This window comes from Ursus maritimus, unplaced genomic scaffold (genome assembly GCF_017311325.1).
Source record: "Ursus maritimus isolate PB19 unplaced genomic scaffold, ASM1731132v1 scaffold_2, whole genome shotgun sequence".
In the NCBI taxonomy this organism is placed as follows: Eukaryota; Metazoa; Chordata; class Mammalia; order Carnivora; family Ursidae; genus Ursus; species Ursus maritimus.
In genome coordinates this window covers 30272870-30298091 of record NW_024424452.1, presented here as the reverse complement: position 1 = coordinate 30298091, position 25222 = coordinate 30272870, and the positions used below count along the sequence as shown (strand labels likewise).

General features: G+C 52.0%; 1 protein-coding gene across 6 annotated transcripts in view; it reads left to right on the top strand.

Moving 5' to 3' along the window:
* The window catches only part of CLEC16A (C-type lectin domain containing 16A), a 201126-nt gene that overhangs the window by 75344 nt on the left and 100560 nt on the right, over window positions 1-25222 (top strand). For all 6 annotated transcript variants that reach the window (XR_005836075.1, XM_040635324.1, XM_040635323.1 and 3 more), the window contains exons 13-18: window positions 5657-5779; window positions 9034-9143; window positions 9898-9942; window positions 12504-12554; window positions 15630-15758; window positions 23653-23773. Coding sequence is in view for 5 of the 6 variants with exons in the window: in XM_040635324.1 (XP_040491258.1) it covers window positions 5657-5779; window positions 9034-9143; window positions 9898-9942; window positions 12504-12554; window positions 15630-15758; window positions 23653-23773 (579 nt within the window). In the remaining variant the exon portion in view is untranslated. The remainder of the gene's footprint in view (window positions 1-5656; window positions 5780-9033; window positions 9144-9897; window positions 9943-12503; window positions 12555-15629; window positions 15759-23652; window positions 23774-25222) is intronic.

Sequence of the window (25222 nt, the reverse complement as noted above, 5' to 3'; positions counted from 1 at the left end):
GCAGGTGTGGGCAGTGGTGAGGAGGCAAAACTAAAGGGCTTTCTTGTCATTCAATAGGTATGTGCTGTACACTTACTATATGCAAGGCCTTGTTGTAGGTCCTAGAACAAGTCTGAGGAGCCTCCATCAAGTGAACAAGTGAACGAGAAGAAATCGGGTCGTGTAGTGACAAAGAATAAACCTGTGGTGGTGGGGTGTAAGGGTGACTAGCCAGGGCGGTCAGGGAGCACTGCCCTGAAGAACGAACATTCGAGTGGAGGTCTGAAGGGTGAGAAGAAGTCCACTTTGCCAAGATCTGGGGCAAGAGTGCTCCAGACAAATGGAACAGCATGTGCAAAGGCCATGAGGTAGGAAAGAGCTCACTGGTTTGAGGAGCAGAAAGCAGGCCAAGCAAAGTGATGCACTGACTAGCTGAGTAGGACCCAGATCTCAGAAGGCCCTGAAGGCCATGAAAAGGAGCTTAGATTTTATTCCAAGAGCAGTGGGAAACCTTAAAGCGGTTCTGTTGTTGTTGTTGTTGTTGTTTTTTTTTTTAAGATTTATTTATTTGAGAGAGAGAGAGTGGCTGAGCATGGAGCCAGACATGGGGCTCAATCCCAGGACCCTGAGATCATGACCTGAGCTGAAATCAAGAGTTGGTTGCTTAACCAGTTGAGCTACCCTGGCACCCCTGAAACCCTGAAGTATTTTTAAGGAGAAGAGTCACGTGGTCAGATGGACATTTTTTGAAGGTGCAGGCTGGCTACTGGATGGAGAGTAGATGAAGGGGGTAAGAGAGAGAGTTGCAAGAGGAAAAGTGGGAGGCCCGGTAGGAAGCCGTTGCAGTAGTCCAGGCAAGGGATAATGTGGGTTGAATCAGCATGTTGGCTGTAGAGCTGGAGAAAACTGGAAGGATTTACGATATGTTTTAGACCTGGGGCCAGGATGAACTGATGAATTGGATGTGGCAGTAAAGTGAAGGGGACACTTGGGCAGCTGTGCGGGGCTGTTTTTGAAGGTGGGGAGACAAGGAAAGGAGCAGGACTGGGGGAGGGGAGTCCTGCTTGGTTTGGATGGGAGTGGGCACCAAGGGAGGAGTCTAGGTGATGCCCAGGTCCCTGACCCTGCTACTGTGTGGCTGGTAGTGCCATTTCCAGAAACAGCGAGCATGGGCCGTGGACCAGGTTTGGAGAGGAAGCTGGAGACTTCAGGTTTGCCACCTGGGGCCCAGGAGCCCAGGAGGCCCCAAAGGAACCTGCCTAGCACGAAGCTGCTGTCCGCTTTGTGCTCCAGTCCTGGCCTCTAGGCACAGGGTCTGTAATTGGTGGGAGTCTTTTGTTGGTTGTGGTGATTGGTCAGTCCGTTTTTTGGTTAGGCAACAGGCAGTTAGCTGCACTTAACCTTCAGCCTCTCTTCCCTAGATCTGTACCCTCCAAGCAGGGCCCCTAATGAAATGGTCTCTTTCCGATAGATTTTTCATCATAAGACAATTTTTACATAAAAGCAATGTTAATAAAAACCAAATGTTAGCTCAGGCCTTCCAGTAAATCATAATAGATTAGATGCTGCACCGAAATGAATATCCCACTGTGGAAAGGGTTGACCAGTTGGAGGAAGGCACTCGTTGTGATTCAATTGGGCCACATAATGAATTCTGGTTCATATCTGTAATAGCAAATGCAGCCTTCTCTCCTTTGTCAAGTCTGCAGAGGCCTGGCCCGGGGGGGGGGGGGAGTTCTGCAGCTTTCGTATTCTTAAAGGTTCCCCCACTCCACCCACCACCCTCTTGCCCCATCCATTTATCATTGTTTACCCACGAGGAATCTCAGGCTTTTTGGGTTTGGTTTTGTTTTGCCGAGAAGTTACTGGAACACAGATGTGAGGTATGGGAAAGGCTGAAAGGTAATAGGATAAAAGGAGGCTTTCGCCATGCAGAGAGCTGGCAAACCATCATTTTGGATCTCGACTGACACATAATCAGAACTAGAAGTACATTGGAAATCGGCCCAACATCTGGTTAGCTTTCGAAATAGTTGGTCTATAGTTTTCCAAAGCTGGCAATGCTTGTGTGACTACAGCCAAGGAGACCTTGCGTGGTCAAAACAAAACACATTTTTTGCCCATCGTTTACCTGGTGCTGTTGTGGCCTCTTTGGCCAGGGTGTCTGTCTACGTCTTTTTATGTAGCTTTGGTCTGGGTCTTTTTGACCCCTCTCCTGGGTGGGGGCTCCTGTTAAGGAGGCTGAATCCAGGAGTCAGAACTTAGAGGGGAAGCTTAGGACTGGTTTCTGATGTCACGGAGCCACACCCTTCCCTTCTGTTTTGGACTCTTTGAATTCGTTGGGAGTTCCACCCCCCGCCTTCCCCCGAACCCTGTGATCGCTGGGTGGAAGCGATGCAAAGGGAGGCCCTTTCTGAGTCACTTGGACAGAGCAGGATCTGACCCCAGCGGGAAGGGAACGAGGCAGCATGTGGTCTGCTGGAAGTCTGAACGTGCTAGCGCGTCTTCCCAGACCATGTGAAGTACATCTGGGTTTCTTTGGAATTTGTCTTCGGCACTTAAGGGTTGAAGCAAATAGGACAATATATTATCTGCATTGTTTATTTCAGTCGGAGGGAAATGGCTAGCAAAGAAACTCAATCAGGCTTGCAACAAAATCGGCCTTTCAGTGCCTAAAAACCTGTGTGTGTGTGTGTGTGTGTGTGTGTGTGTGTGTGTGTGTGTCTGTGCACACATGTGCCCTTTCCCTGTTCACATGCATATTCTTGTCATATTGTGACATCGACCTTGTTCATTAACAGCTCTCAGCCACTAATTTGTACGGACCCAGAAGAACATCTGGAGCTTTCGATGGCTGCACAGGCTTTGAAAGCCAAGGGCCGGGATGGGGTCATTCAGAGTAACAGAGGGGCTTTTAGAGGCTGTGGTGGGAGAAAAAAGAGAGACGGGGAGGAACTGAGGCACCTGGCCCAGGAGAAACTTTGGAGAAAGAACAGAGCTTCTCAAAGGTTTCTTTTCTTTTCTTTTCTTTTCTTTTCTTTTCTTTTTTCTTTTTTCTTTTTTCTTTTTTCTTTTTTCTTTTTTCTTTTTTCTTTTTTCTTTTTTCTTTTCTTTTTTCTGGCAAGGTTTTTCCATGTGTTATATGGAATCTACCCTGTTCTCTGTCTCCCCAGTGGCTGGCGGTAAAGTCCACTTCAGGTAGCATGCGTTGCAATACCAAGTCTGTTTTGGGGAGAGTGCCTTGAGCAGAGAGATCACCTTGAGTGGTCGGGGGGCAATGGACACCAGTCCAGAGTAGGCATGAGCACAGCCAGATCATGTCATTTCCCGCTAACTGCCCTCCAGGGATCTTGGCAGGTAAGTCTTGCCTGTCCCTTTCCCCCAGCGTCTGCCTCATCGCTTCCCTCCAGAGCCCCCCCATCGCCCCACCTTCCCTAAGTTCTACCACACTCCATGCAGGAGTTCCTTGTGCAGTTCGAGGCAAATCCTGGCTCATCCTTAGACTCCTACCTGAGCAGCTCGTCCCTGAGTTGGCCCCCAAGCAGCATAGCGTTGGGAAGTTAGCTGGATCTTGTCCACCTTTGGAATCCTCCTCTTCGAACCGTGCTGCCAACTTGCTCTGTGACCTTTGAGACATGACTTAACGTCTCTGGGCACCAGTTTCCAACTAGAGGCGGAGGTTGCCCTGGAATCCGGTCCTGTGAAGTTCTTGAAGTGTTTCTGTCCCTTGGGGTCCCCCTCTTCACAGAGAGTGGAGCCACTCGTTGAGGAAGGTCAAGATAACCTTGGAATGTTTTTCTTCCTGTCGAGAGAAGATTTTGCCACAGATTTCCTCATTTTTGACAAATTCTCAAGTGGGGGCAGTCATAGGAAAGAGACAAAATGGAAATTCAAGCCCCGGTTCTGCTGACCACCGCCACATTCCTGAGGGAGCCAGCAGCTGGGCCCCTCCTGCTGGCCTCATTGAGGGGGGATGAGAGACGGTCCGACCGAAGAGCGTTTTTTTCCCCAGAACGGCCGACTAACAGTTCCCAAAGGGCCAGAAATGGGAGGACAGAGAGATAGGAGGGTGGTGTTGACATCTCTGGGAAAAAAACCAGCTGCCAAAAAGATTCGGTTGGTGTTCTTCTTGCCATTTAATAAACCAGGATGCTTCAGAGCTGGACACGGAGCATCAAAATGGGATATAGAATCCGCAAATTAAATTTTTGCTGCAATGAGATGTTTTGATGAAGCCACGTTGAGGAGGCATGCGCGTGAGAACTGCCCGGCTCGAGCCCTCAGGCCGTCCCTCACCGGTGTCATCTCCTTGGCATGGCTCAGCCTTTGGTTCAGAGCTGGAAGGAATTCAATAAAGCAAGATATATTGCTATGGTTTATTACGTCAATGTGTGTGTGTGTAGGAGTCACTTAGGATCCAGACAGTCAGCTCTTCAATGCTATCCTCCGCTGTGTTGTCAAGGTTCTAAATGAAGCGTCATCTAGTACTCAAGGGGCCGTATTTCAAGAGTTCCGAGAAGTGCCACCTTCCCCCCTTTTGTAGAATAACAGGAAAAGACGTGCTTTCAGCACAAACAATCCATTCAGCTCTCCAACCTTGGATCAAGTGAAATGTTTGTTTCTGTGAGTGTGTTTTTCCAGAGCCACGTTAGAAGAGTGGTAAGGATTTAGGGCAACCCTCACCCCGCACCTGGCCTGCTGAAGTAGCCCGCATAGGTCCCCCATGCCGCCGCGGCCCCCAGGTTCTGCTTTAGGGGAGATGACCCTGAGTTCACAGATGGACTTGTGTGCGCTCCCATTCTCTTTGCCCAGCCACCCCTCCCCCATCCTGGCTTTTGTCTCTGAAATGCTGTTCGTCTTTACTGGCAGAAAAACGATTCCTTTGCCTCTTCAAGATAGACCCGCGCTATTGGCATCTTTGATTTTGCACCTGTCTGTCGTAGGATGTAGCCTGATGTCTCTTTGCCAGCGATGCCCCTTGCCCTGTGCAGCCCCTGCCCCTGCCTGCGCGCTTATTGCGTGGCGGGCCTGGCTCCTTGAGTTGGCTGCCAAGAGCTTGAGGTGCAATTATTGGGCATGACTGTAATTTCCTTTCCATCTGGTCCGTTCCTCTCGGTCTGCATTTCCCCCACCGTGGAATGTGTCTGATCTGGGGGTGGCCTCTGGTGGCATGCAGACCTGGCGTGGGATGGCGGAGCAGCACGCCGTGCAGAAGCCCCTCCTTTTCAGTCCCTGTTCCGAACCCCTGCTTACGTCCAGGAGCTTGTCACCACTTGGTGCTGGCACGTCTTCCGCACCTCTTAAGCATCTGCCAGTGCCCCCTTTTTAACAAAGAGAGCAGGTCTCAGACCGTGATGAGTAGTCAGTCACGTCTTTGGCTAAAATGTAAAAACATTGTCTTTTTCTTTTGTACAGAGACTGTCAGTGTTGCAGCAATGCTGATTTCCCGTTTACAAATGGTGATAGAAAATGTGCGTTTTAATCTGTGGATTTAAGTTCCATTCACAGAGGACTCTGCAGGAAGCGAGGGTTCAGGCAGCACCAGTCATGGCCGAAATCCCAGAGATGGACCACGGCTGCCGATGGTGGGGCGGCCCCGCGCTGAGGCGCGTTTCAGGATGAGCAGAATGCTTGATGAGGCCACTCCACTGACAGCCTGCCCCTTTCTGCGTTCCAGGCATGGATCCTGAGAAACTCGAGCAAATCCAGCTCCCAGTGCCCGGTGCGGCCGAGAAGACCACCTACAACCATCTCCTGGCTGAGAGACTCATCCGGATCATGAACAACGCGGCCCAGCCAGGTGCCTGGGGTGTGGCCGCTCACAGGGGCGGCAGAGGTAGAGAGACCAGGCCCCTGGACGGTGCACCAGGAGTCCTGGGTTCTAGACCTGGCCTTTCTGGGAATGCAGGCTGGTCTCGGCCACTCCCTGGGCTGTGCGTGCATACCTTGGGCCACCCATACTGTCCTGTCCAGCCATGTCTTCACCTCGGGGCCTCTTCCTCTTTCCTCCCCTGTTGTGTTTGGGCTAGACCCTGCCTTTCCCCTCCTTCCACACCCAGCCCTTCTTTTGCTGGTGTTGCCAGTGTCTCCAGCCTTCCTCTCGGGGTGGCCAAGGCCACGTCTGAGCATGAACCAGGCTGAGAGTGTGCGTGAGGGAAGGCTGGAAGATTCGAATCAGGAGACATGCCCAGTGTCTGGCCCTTGTCAGCCCAGTTCTGAGGTTCTGGCTGAGGATCTGCAGCCATGGCGAGGGCTAGGAACAGCAGGTGCAATGACCTAGTGCAGTGGTTCTTAAGTGGGGACAACTTTGCCCCCCCGGGGGACATTTGGCAACGTCTGGACACGTATTTGGTTGTCACAGCTTGAGCAGGAGGTGCTCTTGGCATCTAGGGGCCAGGATGCTGCTGAACGTCGTGTAGTGCACAGGATGGCCTCCAGCGATGGAGGGTCATCTGACCCAAAACGTCAGCAGTGCTGGGCTTGAGAAACCCCGATGGCAGGGCCGGTTCTCTGTGGAGGCAGCGAGAGATGCCATCAGGGTGTGAGTGAGGGCACAGAAATGGGCCCAATGGAGATGCGGCCTGGTTGAGAGAGAACCACAGAGCTGTACCGTAGGAGCGGTATGGAGGTGACCCAGGTCAGACTCCAGAGAAGGACAGGGGTGAGGGATTGTGGTTGCAGGCTAGGACTTCAGAATTCACGGGGCTTGGGCTCCGCCAGGTGGCCAGAAGCCCAGTGGGACTTCGGGGAGAGAGTACAAAGGGTTGGGGAATGGGGTCCATGGACAAATATTTGAGTGCCTCCTACCTGCCACCCGCTGTGTGCAAATGACAGGGGTATAGGAAGTGCAGGACAGATGTGGCTCCTGCCTCCCAGGAGCCACAGCGGGAGGTCTGAAGTCCCAGGGGCCTGGGACTCCATGGGGAGATAGAATCTAGAGCTCGGGGCAGGGTGGGGGGGTCAGGACCAGAGCTCACACTGTGGGACTCACAGACATGTGGGTGGTTTTTAAAGCCACAGGAGAGAAGAGAGACATGTCTGGGACCAAGCCTTGGGCCACTACAAGTATCTCAAGGTGACATAGAGGGGGAGCCAGCACGGGAGCCTGAGCCAGGTCCCACATGGAAAAAGAGAGATGTGGCTCAGGACCGAGGGTGCTCAGTGGGGTCAGTTTTCTACAGAGAGGTCTAGCACAGGGAGCAAAGCTCATCCCTGAGGATGGTGGGGGGGGGGCAGTTGGTGGGAGCTATCCGAGGAGATGTGGCCCCGTGGTCAGGGAAGTCAGTGCGTGGCCTGGATGGTAGAGAGGCACCTCCAGGGTGGGGAGGGACAGCCAGCTCCTTGAGGGGACCAGTGGGAGGAAGTCAGCACCTGGCAGGAGCTTGCAAAGGAAGGAGGGTCTTGTTGGAAGATCACACTCCCCTTCCCTGGAGGCAGCAGCAGGGCTGTCGTGGCTGGGCCAGTGGGGTTCTGCAGAGGGACAGGCAAGAGTGAGACTGTGCCTGGAGAGCTAGAAGTGGGAGGCAGGTGGGCGAGGCCGGGGGGCGGTGCCACAGAAGCAGCGTTCCTGCTGGGCTGATGGGGCTAAGCAGGGGGAGAGAGCCACGGAGCTGAGACCAGGCTGCCTTTCCCGGTAAATGAGTCCCTCTTCTCCTGTTCCCCACCTGACACGTGAAGCAGGAAAAGGTGGGCAGGAAGGCATGCGGTGCTACATCTGCCTGGAGTTTTTCCCAGTAGCCGGTCCTGACCTCTGGGGTTTCCAGGGCCTCAGGAGTGTGGCTGGAGGCTTCTTCCTCTCCTGACCCCTCTTCCACATTGAGACATCTCCCCAGAAATGTGCTTAAAGCCCCAGGGAGGAGTTCGCTTAAGAGCAGGTTGCCCTCCTGTCAGGCAGCCACAGATGCTTCTAGGAGCAATGCCCAGTGTGGGTCTTGGCATTCGGAGCACCTGGGGTCCCCCAACCCCCAGGGTGAGACTTTGGACAAGTCACTTCACTTTCCTGAACCTCAGTCGTTAGAGCACCCATTGCAGTGGGTTCTTCCAGAGACTTCTGGAGGGAGGGTCTGTAACGTGCCCAGCACTGTGCCTGGCTCACAGTAGCATAGCAGGCGGGTCAGTCAGAGCATGGTTTCGACAGAAACCCGACTCAGGCGGCCTAAAACAATACGAACAAGCAAACTACTGGCTTGTACAACTTCAAGTCTGTTGGAGCCTGGCTTCAGGCACAGCTGGATACAGAAGCTCGAACAATGTTTTTAAGACTATTTTTGGACTCTCCCACTTTGTGTGTTAGCAGGATAACTGCCAACAGCAGCTCCAGCCATCGCTTTCCCTACTGGGGTTCGGGACTCTCTGTAGGAGACATACTCTGGGCAGTGTGGCGGGAAGGGTGGACTTGGACAAAAGATAGAAGATGCTGGCGAGGGTGCGGAGGTGGCCAGTGTGTGTTATAACACTTGTGCCGCTCAGGACCCCAGCACTGTTCTTGTCCTGCCCTCAGCCCAGCATAGGGAGAAGGTGCTCTTGCTCAGTGGTCCCGGCATGTTGTGGAATTGAGCCTTATTGGCTCTGACTGGCCTCCTTGCCCGTCTCCTCCCCAGTCACCGTGACCGGAGGAATAGAGCACCCTGACCGGCCTGGGTGATGTGCCCCTCCCTGGGACAGAGCATAGGGACCGGCTCCACCCAGATTAGAGACCCAAGAGTAGGGTTGGTGATTCTCCAAAGGAAAGAGGGGTGCTTGTTCCTGAAAAGGGGAGGGAACCCAGCCAAGGAAAGCAACCACAGACGGCCACTTTCCCAGCCTTCAGGAATAATTAGTAATATTCTTTTTCCTGCCTCCCCTCCCCTGATAAAGGGAGTGCAGGGGAGTATTTGGTGTGGGTGGTTCGGATGGAACATTCTATTGTAATTGGCATGTGAGGTCCCTCTGTGTCCCCACTGGATGTCAAGGGCCAGTCAGCTAACCTGTTAACCTCAAAGTGGGTAAAGCAAGAGACTGTGTTTAAGGGCTTCCCACCAGGCTGTGCGAGGCTGACCCTGCTTTCCCCTGCAGATGGGAAGATCCGTTTGGCGACGCTGGAGCTGAGCTGCCTGCTCCTAAAGCAGCAAGTGGTGACCAGCACAGGCTGCATCATAAAGGACGTGCACCTAGCCTGCCTGGAGGTGAGGGCCCTGTCCCGCCGCCTGGGTTCTGCAGGAGGCCGTGTGGGGGAAGGAAGCTGCTGGGTCCAGACGGGAGCCCCGGTCCTGGGGTCCGCGGTACCGGCGAGAAGCAGGGCCTAATAGCCCTGACCCCACCCTGCAGCCCACTTGCTCTGGTGGAACTACCCTTCCTCTGAGACTGGCTCGATGAGCCCTCTTAATTATTGAATTTCAGTAACTTCTGTGACAATTGTTGGCCCTGTATTTGTCAACCAGAATTTTATTATTTTCCTTTGTGTATTACAAAAATCGTATACATACCCAAACACATGCACGCTTTTTGTGTATTTATAGTTTATTGTGCTGATATCTGCATTCATTGTGTTTATTTTCTATTGCTTTCCCCCTTATTTTTCCTGTTTATTTGAGAAATTTAGAAAGTACAAAGGTAAAAAGGAACAACTATAGTTGACACTTTGGCGTGCGTCTTTCCAGATATCCACACACTGACACATTTGTAAGAGTCACCATGGCCATACTTTATAACCCACTTCCCCCACCTAACTGTAGGGTAACAACTTTCCATCTCACCGCCCAGAATCCCCTCTCTTTTGCCCATTTTTATTTTAAGCTCCCTCTCCCTCCCTATTATAAACCACTTTATAGATTTAAGGATATGAGCCCAGCCTCTCATCTCCTTGATACACACTCAGATTTTGGAATTGGTAACTTACCCAACTCACTGGCCTGCCTCCCGCCTTCCCTCTCTCAACAGGGCGCCAGAGAAGAAAGTGTTCACTTGGTGCGGCATTTTTATAAGGTAAGCTGCCAGAGCGCAGGGGAAGGCAGTGCGGCGTGCGTCACAGACACGGGATTGTGACATCCAGGCGTGCGCACGTACCAATCACAGTCTGTGGTGACTTCTTGTACCCGTGGGTACTGAGTAAGCACGCGCCATGTCAAAACCCCCGAGCAGCGGGCCCTGCACTCTTCCGCCCGTGCTCTTCTTAGTGGCGCACCTTCTGAGGACTCACCCCTAGTCTGTGACAGTCTATCAATGATCTATGAATTTGTTTATTGACGAATCTACATATAAATGCAAATTACATGCGTGCACGGGACTGAGGTACACACGTAAATTAATATGTGCATGAGGGATGTAGGTTTTCCATATAAAATAACTTTTGAATTACTTATGAATTCTATGCATGTATCTTATTTATAGACACGTAAGCCAAGACACCGCATAGAGGCTTCTAAACCTTTATCATTGAGTTTAGTGAGATTTGTAAAGGACCACCACAGCTCTGAGTCACCGAGGAATTTGTAGATTTCCTCTTCAGATTCCAGATGGTTAGTTTTGAAATATCTCGCTGAGATGGTTTTGTTTTGGGCTGTACCTAAAACGTGATATATCCTTAGGGAAGCTCATCCTCCGTCAGCAGTAGATGGATTAATCCGCATTCACATGGGCCCCCGGGCTCCCTGAGGTTTTTTTTTTTTTTTTTTTATTCGACAGAGATAGAGACAGCCAGCGAGAGAGGGGACACAAGCAGGGGGAGTGGGAGAGGAAGAAGCAGGCTCATAGCGGAAGAGCCTGATGTGGGGCTCAATCCCATAACGCCGGGATCACGCCCTGAGCCGAAGGCAGACGCTTAACCGCTGTGCCACCCAGGCACCCCCTCCCTGAGTTTTTGACCTCCGCGTCAGGTCTCTCCAGATCCAGTTAGCCAGGGTTTCCCCTCATCCTTCAGCTGATACAGAGAACCTCCCTGGAGGAGGAAGGTGTTGGTGCTGCCCTCTTCTCATTGTTCAGCCTGTTTCATTATCTGTAGTCTTTATGAACTGCTGTGAATTGTAGGCACATGGGCACCAGACCCCTTTTCTTTGCAGGAAGCTTTTTAAGCCACTGTCCATTATTGTCAGTGTTCGTTGAGAGAAAACAAGGTCTTACAATCTGGAAATTCACCTCGCCAGGTGCAGATGACCCCATGCGGCCGCAGCATGGTGGATGCCCAGATGAGGGTGGACCGCTGTGTGCCCCCATGCATGGGGGAGGAGATTCCAGGCTCCCCTTAGACCATCCCGAGGGGCTTGGCCTCGGAGGGAGGACACAAGTCCTCAGCAAAGCCCAGAGGAGAGTGGGAGCCTCATGGCCGCATTAGTCATCTTTGGGTCTCTTTCCAGGATAATTGCTCTTAGTTTGTTTCCCCCCTAGAAAGCCTTTGCATTGCAAAGTCAGAAAGATAGATATATATAGGTAGGCATTTTCCCAGAGGGTTATCTTTAGCCAAAGGAGAGCTGTATTTGAATTGGAGCTTCTTTCTCCCTACCCAGATTGTTCTTTTGTCCTATGAGGGTTATACCCTAAGTATAATATCTCAGAAGCTTTTGGATGTTCTCAGGGGTGTGATTTCTGTGGTTCTTATGCCACACAAGAATATTCAAGTTTATCTGCAGTTCTGACAACTGGAAAAATATGTAAAGGACTTGCTCCTTTTCCCATCCTGACTCTGTGTGTGTGTGTGTGTGTGTGTGTGTGTGTGTGTGTGTGTGAGAGAGAGAGAGAGAGAGATTCAGGACTTAGGAGAGAGACAGGACAGTTTCAATAGTCATGATGCATTCATCTGAATCTCTGCTCCCCTCCCTAGCCCTGCTCCGTCCAAGGGTGACCATAATGACCATGAGTGCTAGCATTTACCAGCCCCAGCTGAGTGGCAGACTCTGTGGTCAGCACTTTACTCGGGTAAATCCTTGCAGTGACCCGCATAGATGTGGGCTGTCATTCCAGTCTTGCAGTGAACCAGAGAGAGGATCTGAGAGGTAAAGCTGGATTTTGGCCCCTGGTTTACGTGTCTCAAAGCCAGAGTCTTACCCACCGCAGCCCTGCGGAACTACAGAGCCTCACAGGTGTGCTTCGGAAGTGACCGGAACGAGCTGTATAACTTTAGTGTTAAGTGTGCTTAATTATACGCTTCCTTTCTGAGGCGTGGAGCCTCATAGATTTAACATGGCACCTGAACCAGGCTTCCCGTTTCTCAACACATAGATGAAGTGAAACACTCCTAATTTCACCCACTTGTGTAGTTTAATTATATATGGTGTTATTTTTGTTGTCGTTTCAATTAGCTGCCTTGACAGAAGGAATCTAATTCTACATGCTTAAAAAAAGGGAGAGAAACATTGAGAGGTGCAATATGATATTTGGGCTTTCATTGGAGTGTGTGCGTTTGTGTTCACGTGTGTGTCTTACTTCCTGGTGATTTACGAGAACTCACTAATGAGAACCAGATGGCCCCAACAGCCATGAACTGGAGTTTATAATACTTTGGTGTTTATAGAAAAAATATGCATAATCTCTCTCCCTTCCTTTCTTTTTAGGGAGAAGAAATTTTTTTGGACATGTTTGAAGATGAGTACAGGAGTATGACAGTAAGTGGGGGTCCAGGACGTACTTGATTGCCTGCACAGCTTGTCCTGAAAAACTGAGAGACCGCTGTCTAACTGGGGCCTTTCTGACCGAGATTGGTGGGGAAGTGAATTGGAAATGGTGCCTTTTGACCCCCGCCACTGGTGAAATTTCAGATGACCCTCACTCCCCCTCTGTGGGCTGTGCCATTAGATGAGTTGGAAAGATTCACTTTGATACGAATAATCTTTGAGGACTCGTGCCGTGTCAGGAGTATAAAGCACATTGTATGTATTCATCCTTTTACTGCCCGTGTCACCCTGATGGGAGTAGCTGCTAGCATAGACTCCTGTCGCCCATCAGAAGGTGAGAATCAGAGAGGTTGAGTGAGATCCCATGCCTGCCGAGCCAGTGAGGTGCAGAGCCAAGATTCCAAAGCAGAGTAGTTCGCCTCCAGTGCCCTGCCCTTCTTTGCTGTGTCACCGGAATGTTCCAGCGTGTTGCTTGTCCTTGAATCCACAGCACCATCTCAGAGTCTGCCCTGTTTCCCTCCATCTGTCAGGCACAGTCATGGGAAAAGATTGGTTCAGAAGATTTGCGGCTTTCTCTGTTCTGTTCATTTCCGTACATCCCTATCATCTGACCCTTAGCTGGCACTCAGTAAAGAGATGATAAATGTCCTTTTCATGGACATTGCTCATCAAAGAGTGAAGTGATTCGAGAAGTTTATAGTCAACCTAACTGTCTAAAGTGTCACAAAGACAAAAGCAGCTTGCTCTAAGTGGCTTCTGCCTCCCAAGGCCTTCTCACCGGGTATGGACCGCTGGGCCCTTACCACTTTCTCACCCTCGGCACTTCCGAGGCCTCCGCAGAGCCCATTCCAGGGAAAATTGTAAATTGGCATAGAGTATCTCAGAAATACTCCAGTAGCACCCAAGGCCTCCTCTGGTGTTGTGCAGGCTGCCCAGGTGTGCCTCCCACCTGGCGATGGCCACTGCTCCCCACTATTCCCCCAGCCCCTGGAATGGTGTCTTAGTCTTCTGCTCCTTGGACTGCTAGTTAGAGTGCAGTGGATTTGGGGGTTAGCTACCGCTTCAGCTTGCCCCTATGATGTCCCCTTCTGCAGCGTAATTCTCCATTTGGGTTTCCTGTTGGAAACGTAAGGCTCGCATGTCACTTGACGACGTGGAAAAGCTCAGGCTCCTAAACCCTTGCTCAGTTTTTTGCCTCTCTCTCTCTTTTTTTTTTAAGATTTTACTTTTTTATTTGAGAGAGAGAGAGCACATGGTGTGTGCGTGAGCAGGGGGAGGGGCAGAGAAGGAGAGGCAGAGGGAGAGGGAGGGAGTCTCAAGCCGACTTCTCTCTGAGCTTGACACAGGGCTGGATCCCATAATCCTGAGATCACGATCTGAGCCCAAACCAAGAGTGTGACACTTAACCACCACCCAGGCACCCCTCTGCTCTTTTACTTACTAACTGCGTGACCTCCAGTGGGCTGCTTACATTCTGAGCCTTCATTTTTCCCATCTGTAAGGTGGGGTCTGCGCCACGCGCCCACGCGTGCAGTGCCTGTGAGTCTCCTCCTGTATAGTGTGTGCACGGCGAGTATTTGCGTCCTTTCCCTCCCGCTATGGAGAGCTTCCGGGCTTTGTTGGTTTGTCCCATGTTTACTGTGTGGTCTGCACAGTGCCTGGCCCCCTAGAGAAATAGAAAGCGGACACCCCCCAACCCCCACACCTGAAAGTCAGTCCTGGGGTCGAACCTGAGGAAAGCAGCCGCTGAGCTAAATGAAGGGGAGATAGGCCCGCGGGTGCTCATGGAGACTGCCGCACTGAAGCCAGGCCTTCATGTTTGACCCTCGCTCACTTCTCTCTTTACCTCCTGTTGAATGCAGAGGTGTAATGAGTGCAACAGCTGGCTGCCAGCACTGCTCACCGGGAAGGTGGTGGAGAGAGGTGGGGCAGAGCGCAGGGGGGCTGCTAGGGAGCGGCAGGCAGGCTGGAAGGCACTGCTGGTAGGCGATGCCACGGGCAGCCCCGGGGTGGGACTCAGGGCTCCACCACCCAGCCCTGGCATAAAGGGATTTGGGATGGGAGACCCCAGGCCTTTGGGGGGTGGCCAAAAGAAAAGGCAGGCAGCATGCACTAAGTGTTTCCTTGGCTCCCTAGGCCAGACAGCTGGGCCTTCACCATAACTGCCCAGTGTAGTCAGCTGTATGTTCTAGGAGAGGGAGAAAGTGTGATACGGTTGAAGCCCACTTTCTAAAAAAAAAACCCCAAAAAACACAAAAAGCATGTGTTGCTTAAAGGAGTTAAGTTAATTCTATAGGAAATTTGCCTTGTGAAATGTCATTCCTTCATGATGTCCGGGAAATGAAGTGTCCCTGTCCAACAACGGATGCACGTTCGATGTCCGCACTGATGCAGCAGAGGTCCAGGAGGGGAGATGTTGTTATCAAATGTCACAGTAAGCAGAGAAGGCTTCCCAGAGGTGGTGTGGAAGCAGGCAGAGAGTTCTGCTCCCGTGTGGCCCAGGGGCTGTAGGCATATGCCCTTCCTCTGAGCTCAGTGTGTCCCCCTCTGTAATAAGGAACAGCATCAGCACTGCTGTCCAGCAGGAGGTGAGCCCTGCAGGCTCCTGGCACTGAGTAGATGCTCAGTAAGTGGCTTTGTTGTATGATCCCAGGTAAAGGCAGTGAGGAAGGAAGGGGAATGGTGGTCATGTGGCGGGAATCAGGGGGTCTGGAGTAGGGCAGGCCTGGGTCTGCATTTTAGTTCTGTCACCCGCTAGCTGAGTCTCCATTTTCTCATGAACGGATTGGGAAACATCCCTTCTGGAGTCTTCGGGAGGATTAAATAGGATCATGCACGCAAAGCCTGTAGTTCGCTGCCTGCCCTCAGTCCGTAGTCCACTCTGGATAAACGCTACGGGGAGCTGCTGTCACTGTGTCTGCTGTCGTCATTCTTGACAGTACAAAGGGAGGGAGGCGGGCTGCATTCCGGGACCCGCTCTCTGCTGGGTGGAGGTGAGGGGCTTGCGTGACCTGCCCCATGCTCTTTGTCCCCTCGGTGAGGTTTCCTATGATGTCTCTCTTCTAGATGAAGCCCATGAACGTGGAGTATCTCATGATGGACGCCTCCATCCTGCTGCCTCCCACGGGTACGCCGCTGACCGGCATCGACTTTGTGAAGCGGCTGCCGTGCGGTGACGTGGAGAAGACCCGGCGGGTGAGTAAGGGCAGGCGGGACCCGCCTCTCCTGGGCTGCAGTCTGACCAGGTCAAGAGCCCACCTTCCAGCCCACTTCGGGACAGGGAGCGGACGACACCCCCTCCCCCCGGCGCCCTGCCACCAGGAGGAACTTCCCAAGGCGAGCTGCCCTTTCCTAAAGCAGGATGGAGATTCCCCCATGTGAGAGCCAGGCAGGTGCAGAGCAGGGCCCCAGGCTCTGGGGGGAGGCAGGGCTGTTGCCAGGCACCTGGGGGAGTGAGTCAAGAACAGGTAGTGCAGGTGCGGCCTTGGTGTGAAATCCTCTTCCAGAGAGGCTCAGGACCCCCGGAGATGGTAAGATGGCGTGAGGGTAAGGTATCTGAGGGATCTGGGGGCAAGGCACACACAAGTGAGATTGTGACTGTTGCCAGCCCGCTTGCTCCCTTGTGTGAAAAGCAGAGGAGTTCTCAGAACCCTGCTGGAGTGTGCGCCCCTTATCAGCACTTTTTGTCTGAAGCGGTCTCTTCAGAGCTGTTCACGGTAGTTTATCTCTTGCGTAAGATCAGTTTCTTTCTTAGAAAGCACCATCATCTCTTCCTAGAAAATCATTCCTTGGAGACATGAGTGGATAAATCAGCTGAGTTCCTTGCCCTCTTCTTCTCAGTTAATCCGCATCTGACCAGAGCAGCGGAGGTGTTAATTTTGGGATTTTGAGAAGCAGGCGTGACCTACTGGATCTGCCTCAAACAGGAGAATTCCCTGGCGTTCCTCTGCCCAGGCAGCTATTTTGCCTCAGAGGCCTGGGGTGGGGGAGGGTGCAGAGGAAGTCCGACCTGTGTGTTTTAAGTCAGTGCACATTCCCTGCTGTCTGACCGAACCCGCAGACCTCACCACAGGACGCACCCTGTCTGAGCCAGTGACGCGCTCCTTCCTCACGCTCCCAGCCAGCCCGCAGGCCCCGTGGCCGGGCATACGAGCATGTGTGTGGGTGGCACTGTTTGCACTGGGCATCATTGGCACTGGCTTCACCACAGGACTGGGTCTGACAAACTTGGGTTGTGTTGGCAACTCCTTCAACGGGTGGGCCTGCTCACCTGTAGCCTTTGGTTGGCCTCGGAGATGCTCCCTCTTGAGGCAAGAGCGAGAGCGAAGGTCCTGTCCCTGAGGCCCGCCTGGTCCCCTGAGCCAGAGGTCTGGAGGCTGTGAATGGTGAGAGCTGCTGCTCTGGGTTGCACTCTGCCTTCTTTTTGGTTCCTGGGCCCCCAGTTTTCTCAACACTTAGATGAGCTCCTGTCCGATATCAAGTAAATCATTCACATCAGTTTTTTATGTGAACTTCCTCATGTAATTGTACGGCCGTCTAGGAAGTTGGCATTACATGAACCCATCTTGCAGAGGAAGAAACTGAGGCATGATGAGATCAAGTGGTTTGCTCGCGGTCCCCCAGTGAGTAAGTAGCAGAGCCAGGACTCCTCACAGGCAGTGTGGCCTCTGCACCCCACACTCTTAGCCACTTTGACCTGCTGCTTCCCACCGCTCCCTTCATCATATTTATTAGCCCTACTTGGTGCTGGACACCAGGGGCCTAACATACACTGCCACGGTCCTCAAGGAGTCGGAGTCTAGAGGGCGAGGTAGGACAGGCAGCATTGCCAGTCCGTGTGGCTGAGGCTGTTGGCGAAGGAATGTGGGGTCAGCCCCTCCCCCTGGGGAGGGAGGTGGAACAGGCAGCAGAGGGATAGGTTGGGCAGCAGCGGAGGCTGAGGCCCAGACAGATGTGGCTCATTCCAGCACCTCCAAGGAGGGGACACGGCTGGAGCTCAGAGTGAGGGAGGCTTTGTGGGAAGTGAAGAGGCTGGAGGGAGCCAGGCTCCGGGGCCTTAGAGCCCAGTGAGGACCTTGGCCTTGTTAGCTGATTCCTGACATCAGGCCGGCTTGGGACAGATGGTCCTGATCCACAGGAGAGGATGGGAGAAATTCAGGGGTGAGGCATATGGCAGAGGGAGGGTCGCTTGGGCTTTGGGGTTCCTTCTCCCATCTCAAAGCAGCATGTACCTGCCTTGCCAGAGTCATTGTGGGGACTCAGCGAAAGGCAGAACATAGAAGACCAGTGATAGTTCTCGAGGGTAGGGGTTTCCTTCTTCCGTTGGCCCCTGACATCTCACTTGGTTGTAAGTTCCCAAGGGCCTGCTGCCCACCTCCCTTGTCCCAGATGGGAGGCACAGTGCAGCTGCTTCCTGAAGCACAGGCAGCCCTTGGGAACACCTGGACTTCTCTGGGTCTCTTGTCCAGCCTTTGTCTGTCTGAGGAGTTTATACAATTAATCCTCAAGTCTCAGGGTCCCTGGGTTTAGAGCCAGGGAGAAGGTAGCAGAATATATAAAATAGGGCTGACCATCTCAAAGTGAAGCCATCTACCTTAGAGAAGCTTCCCTTTGTGACTTCAGGAATCAGTTTCTGAAGGGGGATTTTGACCACTCACCTCAGTCCGGTCTCCGTTAAAGGCAGCTGTCTAGAATCATCCAGAAGCTTAGCTCCTGAGTCCATTTCAGACATCAGAACACAGCAGTGTGCTTTGAATTTAAGCTAAAGGAAGTGTATGGTTTAGCAAGCAATTGAAGGCTTATGTGGTTTGTTTCAAGTTCTTTGCTTGTATCCAAAGAACATTCCATTTCATCCTTTTGGATTCAAAGGTTTCCTTCTTTTTTTTTTTTTTTTTCCACCAAGTAGACTTTTTTAACTTTTAGGAGGCTGACACTTTTCAGAAATCCCACCTTTTATTTTCCTTAACGACTTGTTAAAGAAGTTCAAACAACCCTTACTAATACATCATTCCTAACTGTGAAATAGTCCTCCATACAATCACCAGAGAGCCACTGGGTGCCTACTGGATGCCAGATGCTGGGTCCAAGGGTACAGAAATGAGCAGGGCCGAGGGGACGGTGAGTGCAGAATCCCTGAGATGCGAAAGGGTATAGCCAGTTCAGGGAGCAGAGTGACGAGCAGAGTGAGGGGAGGGGACGGGGCAGGAGGAAGGCCAGGCCTTGCAGGCAATGGGAGTCATCCAACACTAAAAGTCACAGAGTCCCTCTTGCATTTTGCAAATTACACTCTTTATTCTTTCATTCGACATATTTGTTGAGCATTTTTCTAGGAGCCAGGCACTATGCAAAATGCAAGAATAGACCGTGAACAACTAATATAAAATAAGACCCCAAATAGCGAGAGTGCCACTGAGCCATGCCAGCTGATAAGGGGAATTCACATTGAAACGAAGATCATGGGAACTGCTGGGATCTGATGAGAACGTGGAGGCAGAAATGGGGACGTGGGCTGGACCTGTCCCAGGGGAAGGTGAGAGAAGCAGTTAAGAAAGAACAGAGGCTCGTGGGACCAACCAAGGTTCAATCCCAGCTCCAACTGTGTGGCATTGAGCAAGTTCCTTACCCTCCCTGAGGTGTCCTGTCTCTCAGCTCCTGCCCAAAGTAGATAAGAAAGAGGGACTGCACGGTGCCCGGCAGGCCGGAAGAGCTCAGGAAGTTTTGGCTGAACAGGGGTGGAGCAGTCTAGTGTCTCAGGAGGGAAAGAAAAAGAGTTTCTAGCCATCGACTGTAGCTTCAGGTTAGAGAAGAGAGTTAGGGAGAGGAATTTCTGGTGAATCTCAAAATCTGAATGTAAGCCACTGGCTGTCTTTCTGTGGTAATCTTGGAAGCCATTATGAAATAAATATAGTTGCGTGAAATTTTATTTGTCCCTGACTTCTGTTCCTTGTTCCCGCATAAAACCACAAACAGTTTTTGTGTTTATCGCTATCCACTGCAAGGAAATAGGATATTTTTCTTTATTCTTTGGATGGGTATTATGCATTAAAGAACATCTCGTAGGGTTTCGAAAGCAGAAGGAAATAATTTCCCGTGATTTCATCACCCTAAACAAACAAGGCTTAGACTTGTGTCTCCTCCCTGTCTTTGTGTTCAATCACGTCTTCTCGTGGCGGCAGGAAGAGTGCGTTGTGGTCTTCCTTCCAGCCTCTTCCTTTGCTCTCTCCCTTGTACAGCAGGCAGCTTTCCGTGCTGGGATGCAGTTGTAATTTAAGTCACATTTCTGACCGGTGCATGAAAGTTTATCTGGCGACTTCTGCCGTAACTTACTTAGGCATTTTCCTGCTGCTAGACATTCTGGTTGCTTCCAGGATTACATTATTTTCAACTAAACTGTCATGAGCAGCTTCACGAATACAGGGTTTTCTTTCTTTTGGCTTATTTCTTTAGGAAAAGTTCCCAGAGGTAGAATTTCTGGTTCAGGGGGCACGAACATTTTCCGCGTGATGCTCTCCATATTGCCAAGGGGCTTTCACAGTGGGCCTGGCCCACGTGACACTGCTTTGCACCCTATTAGCAGTGACTGGTTTTTCGTAGCCACTCCCATGGCCTGGTGGGCTCCTCAGCTGGGTGACGGCCCCCCGAACTCTGTGGCTTGCAAATGTGACAAGGGAAGTGGAGAGAGGGCTGGAGCTGAGCGCTCGATCCAGGGCTGCCCCAGGATTCAGTGGGCACACCTCCGGGGAGGCCATGAGATTGGGGCTGGTGGCTACCTTATTCCTAGAACTCGAGCCCGGGCTCAGGGAATTTACGTGACCCACTTGCCAAGGTCTTTTTGACCCCGAAGCCATCCTGCCCCACGTAGTGGCCTCATTCTCCACGACCCTGCTGCAGAGCTTGCTCCCAAGTGCCTTGGAGCACATGGAACGAGCCTCTTCATATTTGAGCATGCTCAGCTGTCACTGCTTTCCAGAACTAATGTGTGCTTCCAGAGTCCGTCTTCCTGGCATTCTGTGGAAGCATCAGAAAGAGCAATAATTCCTTTTTCCTTTTTAATACTTTTTAAATTGCATGTTTATTTGGCAGAGCAAAGAGAAGCATACAATAAAAGCCTGGGTCCCAAGCCTTAAGTCTTTTGAAGGGAAAGGCATATGGTAGTAGAACACAGGCTTTGGAGTCTGGTTATTAGCTGAGTCACTGTGGGCAGGCTACCTCACATCCCCGGGCTTTGGTTTCCAGTCTGTACAATAGGAACCATGGAGGGTCATTAAAAGACTTCAGGGAGATGACATGGTCCAGCCCCGCCAGTACCCGGCAGGCCTCAGATAAGCAGAGGGAGGGGGGATGCTAATTGTTTAGGGGGCTGTGGGATGAATTTGAGGACCCTTATTCTGGTGTTTTATCTCTCTTTTGTGGATTCTTGAAGTTATGGGGCTGGTCAGTGTGGTCTATATTCTTTAGATTTTTTTGTCTTATTATTAGTTTTTGTATTTCTGGAAATATCTCCCATTTGTTGCTTCCAGAGCAAAAGCAGATGTTTACCAAAATGGTCTATACTAGGAGCCAGATTCCGAAGTCCTTTTCTATTGGAAGGTTTCTGGTTCTCAGAGTGATGGTCTGTAGAAAGCCACACGTGTTTCTCTTTTCTCGCCCCCCAGCGAGGGTCCCGCTTGATTTCTTTGCCTTCAGAACCTTTGAGAGGAATGGATTTTTGACACAGAAATGAAGTATTCACTCAGCTTAGACCTGACCGATGGGCCTTTGTCCTCGCATCCAAGGCCATGACTCCTTACTTGAGAGCTCAGATGGCCATGGAGTTCAAGGAGCCACCCACATCTCGGGCTTTCTGCACTCGGGGTGGTGCAGGCGTGTGAATGTCCTCATGTGCTTGGTTAAGTGACACAAGCATCAGACATTGCTGCGTCCAGGGCGGCTCAGGCATCACCAGCCGCATGAGCTGAGATTGCTCTGCCCTTCCAGCTCCGTTTCCTCCTGTGTAATAGCTCTGCGTTGCAGTAAGGTGCTCACAGTGCCTGGTGCACGGGAGGTACTTAGTAAATAGAAGCTGTTTTGATTTTTAACAAATGAAACGGCTCTTCCTTTTCTTCTGATTGTTGCAGATGTCTTAGGAAGGCTGTACTTTTTTTTTTTTTTAAGATTTTATTTATTTATTTGACAGAGATAGAGACAGCCAGTGAGAGAGGGAACACAAGCAGGGGGAGAGGGAGAGGAAGAAGCAGGCTCATAGCGGAGGAGCCTGATGTGGGGCTCGATCCCAGAAGCTGGGATCACGCCCTGAGCCGAAGGCAGACGGTTAACCGCTGTGCCACCCAGGTGCCCCAGGAAGGCTGTACTTTAAAAAACTGATAAGGACAGTCAGATCAGTACTAATGCTGCCACCCCACCCCATCGTCATAATATAAAGGCTTATCCTCCTGTAGCGCTTATGGTGGACAAAGGGGAGTACATGACCTCAGAATACATCCAGGAGGTAGGGTTGTTCTTCCAGTTTTCTGCGTTAGGCAATGGAGACAGTGGCTCAGGTCTCCTGCCATTTCCAGGCCAAGGCCGGACTCGGGCTTAAATGTGCCAGGGGGCATCCTTGGTGCCTGGGTCAGTGGGAGCCCGCACAAGCCCAGCTCTTTACAGGCAGGAATTTGCCCCCCACTTTGTTTTGGAAGGCACCTTGTCATAGGAAGGGCAGCCTCCCCTCTCAGTGGGCCAGGCCTGTAGTCTCAGAACTGTAAACAAGAAGACTGAAAGTGGGCTGGAATTCATCGTTGTGTGGCTCACCAGTGGCGACAGTGGTTTGTCCCCATGCCCTCCCCCGTGCCCAGCTATCGAGTGGCTGGAGGAAAGGATGGCTGCCCCTTTACGGAACACATGCTGGCTGCTTCCCCCTTCCACCCCAGCATTATCTCAGAGCCTCCTAGCAGGCCTGCAAGGCAGGGACTACCGCTCGCATTTCACAGATGTGGAAATTGAAGCTCATGGAGGTCAGGGGCCTTGCCCGGTGAGTCCAACACAGACCTCACATGTCTGACTCCAGAGCTGCTTTCCTCAGGCATGTGCCTCAAGTAGACCCATCAGCTGTGCGTCAGGGAAACTGGCACGGAGGTGGCCTCTCCCATGGGCTGCACCTCCACTTCCTGGCCTCTCATCGGTGGGCAACTCAACCCCAGTCTGGGACCCAGGGGTGGAGTGCTATCAGGGCAGGCTGGGTCCGGGGAGAAGCTGCTTTCTGCATAAACTTCTCTGGGTCCGGGTCTGGGAATTCTACTCTTTTCCTATTCTCTGGAAATGTCTGATGGCCATCCTGGATTCCACCCAGACACCTCTCCCGGGCCAGGAATCCCTGTGCTGAACAGAGCTGCCTCTGCCCCCAGAAAGCTGGCCGGGTCAGTCTGAGGGGCACTTGAGGCACTGATGTCACGGCACACTGGCCAGGTGCCAGGGCTGTTGTCCCATCCACAGCATACCCCCTGTGGTAAGGCCCAGGGGCTGAGACTCTGCTGTGAACGGGCTCACCCAGGGAGGGGCAGGGGCAGGATTTTAATGGAGTCTGGCTGGCTCTGAATCCTACAAGCATCTTACCCTCTTCTGCCTTCTCAGCCCCCATGTTCACTAGGCAGGATGTTAGAACACTATTACTTGTGATTTGGATTTCCAAATTCTGTGCTGGTTTAGTTGGAAGAGGCCTGGTTCTAGCCCTCCCTAGACATGTGGCCTGGGGCGGTTTACTTTGCCTCCTTGGGTCCCAGTGCCTTGTCTGCAAAATGGGGCGGCCTGCTAAGCAGGGGTGTCGTGAAGGTTACATGGCGCTAGGGGAGAGCTCCTGGCAAATGACAGGTGCTCAGTTGAGGTAAAGTAGCCTAAAGCTGTGGAGAACTAAAAGCAGGCTGTACCCTTTGATTTTCTTTCTTTCTTTTTTTTTTTTTTTTTTTGCCTTGTTCTGAAAACACCAGAGCCATGATACTGCGACAAGTGGACTTTGTTTTGTTTTGTTTGTTCAAATCAATAGTCAATGTGTGTTTTCTCCGTATGGCCCTTAAATAACTACAGTCTCATTCTCCTCTGCTCCTGGTCTGTCCAGGCCATCCGGGTGTTCTTCATGCTCCGTTCCCTGTCGCTGCAGCTGCGAGGGGAGCCCGAGACCCAGCTTCCCCTGACGCGGGAGGAGGACCTGATCAAAACGGATGACGTGCTGGATCTGAGTAAGTCCTGGGAGGGGCGGAGGGGCGGGGGAGGGGAGGGGTGCACATGCCGTCACGCCAGCTCCGGTGTCACTGGGAGGGTCGGTGTGCGACCCGAGTTGCTACCGCGGTTGATCTGTCACCAAAAGCTGACAGAGTGTGCACATCGTGCCAAATTCAAAGAAGGGGCCCTGGATGCTGGGTGCCTGGCAGTGTGTCTGCGGGCTCTGCTTTCTGGAGCCCAGGTGGAGCTGTGCAGGGTGATTGGGGTCTCCAGCTCCCCTGCCCTCCACATAACCGTAGCATGATTGGTTTTGTGTATTAAGGGGTTTCTGTAGGGGGCACCTGGGTGGTGCAGTCGTTAAGTGTCTGCCTTTGGCTCAGGGCGTGACCCGGTGTTCTGGGATCGAGCCCCACATCAGGCTCCTCCGCTGGGAGCCTGCCTTCTTCCTCTCCCACTCCCCCTGCTTGTGTTCCCTCTCTGGCTGGCTGTCTCTCTGTCAAATAAATAAATAAAATCTTTAAAAAAAAAAAAAAGGTTTCTGTAGGATTCCAATGATTAAAGGCCTCTGCTGCAAAAAAGGGGAAAACTTTCAAAAATGCAAATCACCAGCCTGTAGGTGAGGCGGAGGCGGGGAGGCTGGAGAGCCATGTGCTCAACCTGCAGCCTTGGGCTCCCTCCCTAACCGTGGGCAGTGCCTCTTGGTCTCCTCGGCAGCATGAGCACGAGGCTGTGATTAAAAGCGACAGTGGGTATAAAGCCTGATCGAGCTCCTGTAATCCTCCTCATACACATATAGTTCTCTCTTTCCTCCATTTGCTGTAGGGCACGTGCACACGGATGGGCAGGGTGGTTTCTGTTTCTTAAAGGCATTGTGATATGGTAGGATTCTTTGGTTATAAGAGACAGAAAACCCAACTTAGATTGGCTAAGGAAAAAGATAGGGGGATTGGCTGGTGTCACTAGAAAGTCCAGGAGTACGTCTGCCTTCAGGCATAGCTGGATCTAGGTACTCAAGCAGCGTCATCAAGAAGCTGCTGCCCTGTCTCAGCTCGGCTTCCCTTCTGGCGTCATCCTCAGGAGGACTCTCACTAGGTAGCAACAAGGTGGCCATCTGCAGCTCCAAAATCTGCTGAACCNGCCTAGCACACCTGACAGAAACAGGGCTTCCTTTTCCTGTGACTTCTGTGGAAGTCCACAGCAGGGCTCACTGGCCTGGCTTGGGTCGGTGGACCATCCCTGAACCAGTCGTTGTCAGAGGAACGTGATTCATTACTGGGCGAGGCCGGAGTCATGTGGTGAACCCTAAGCTGGGAAGTGGGGCCCATTTCTTTTCAACTCCATCACTTGAGAGGGAAGAGGGAGGTTGCCCTCAAAGGAAACTCACAAAGAGATGGAAGCTAAGCAGGCAGGAGCGGCAGATGGCCACTCTTCATGGTGTGTAGTCAGGACAGGGTCCCCGCTGTTTT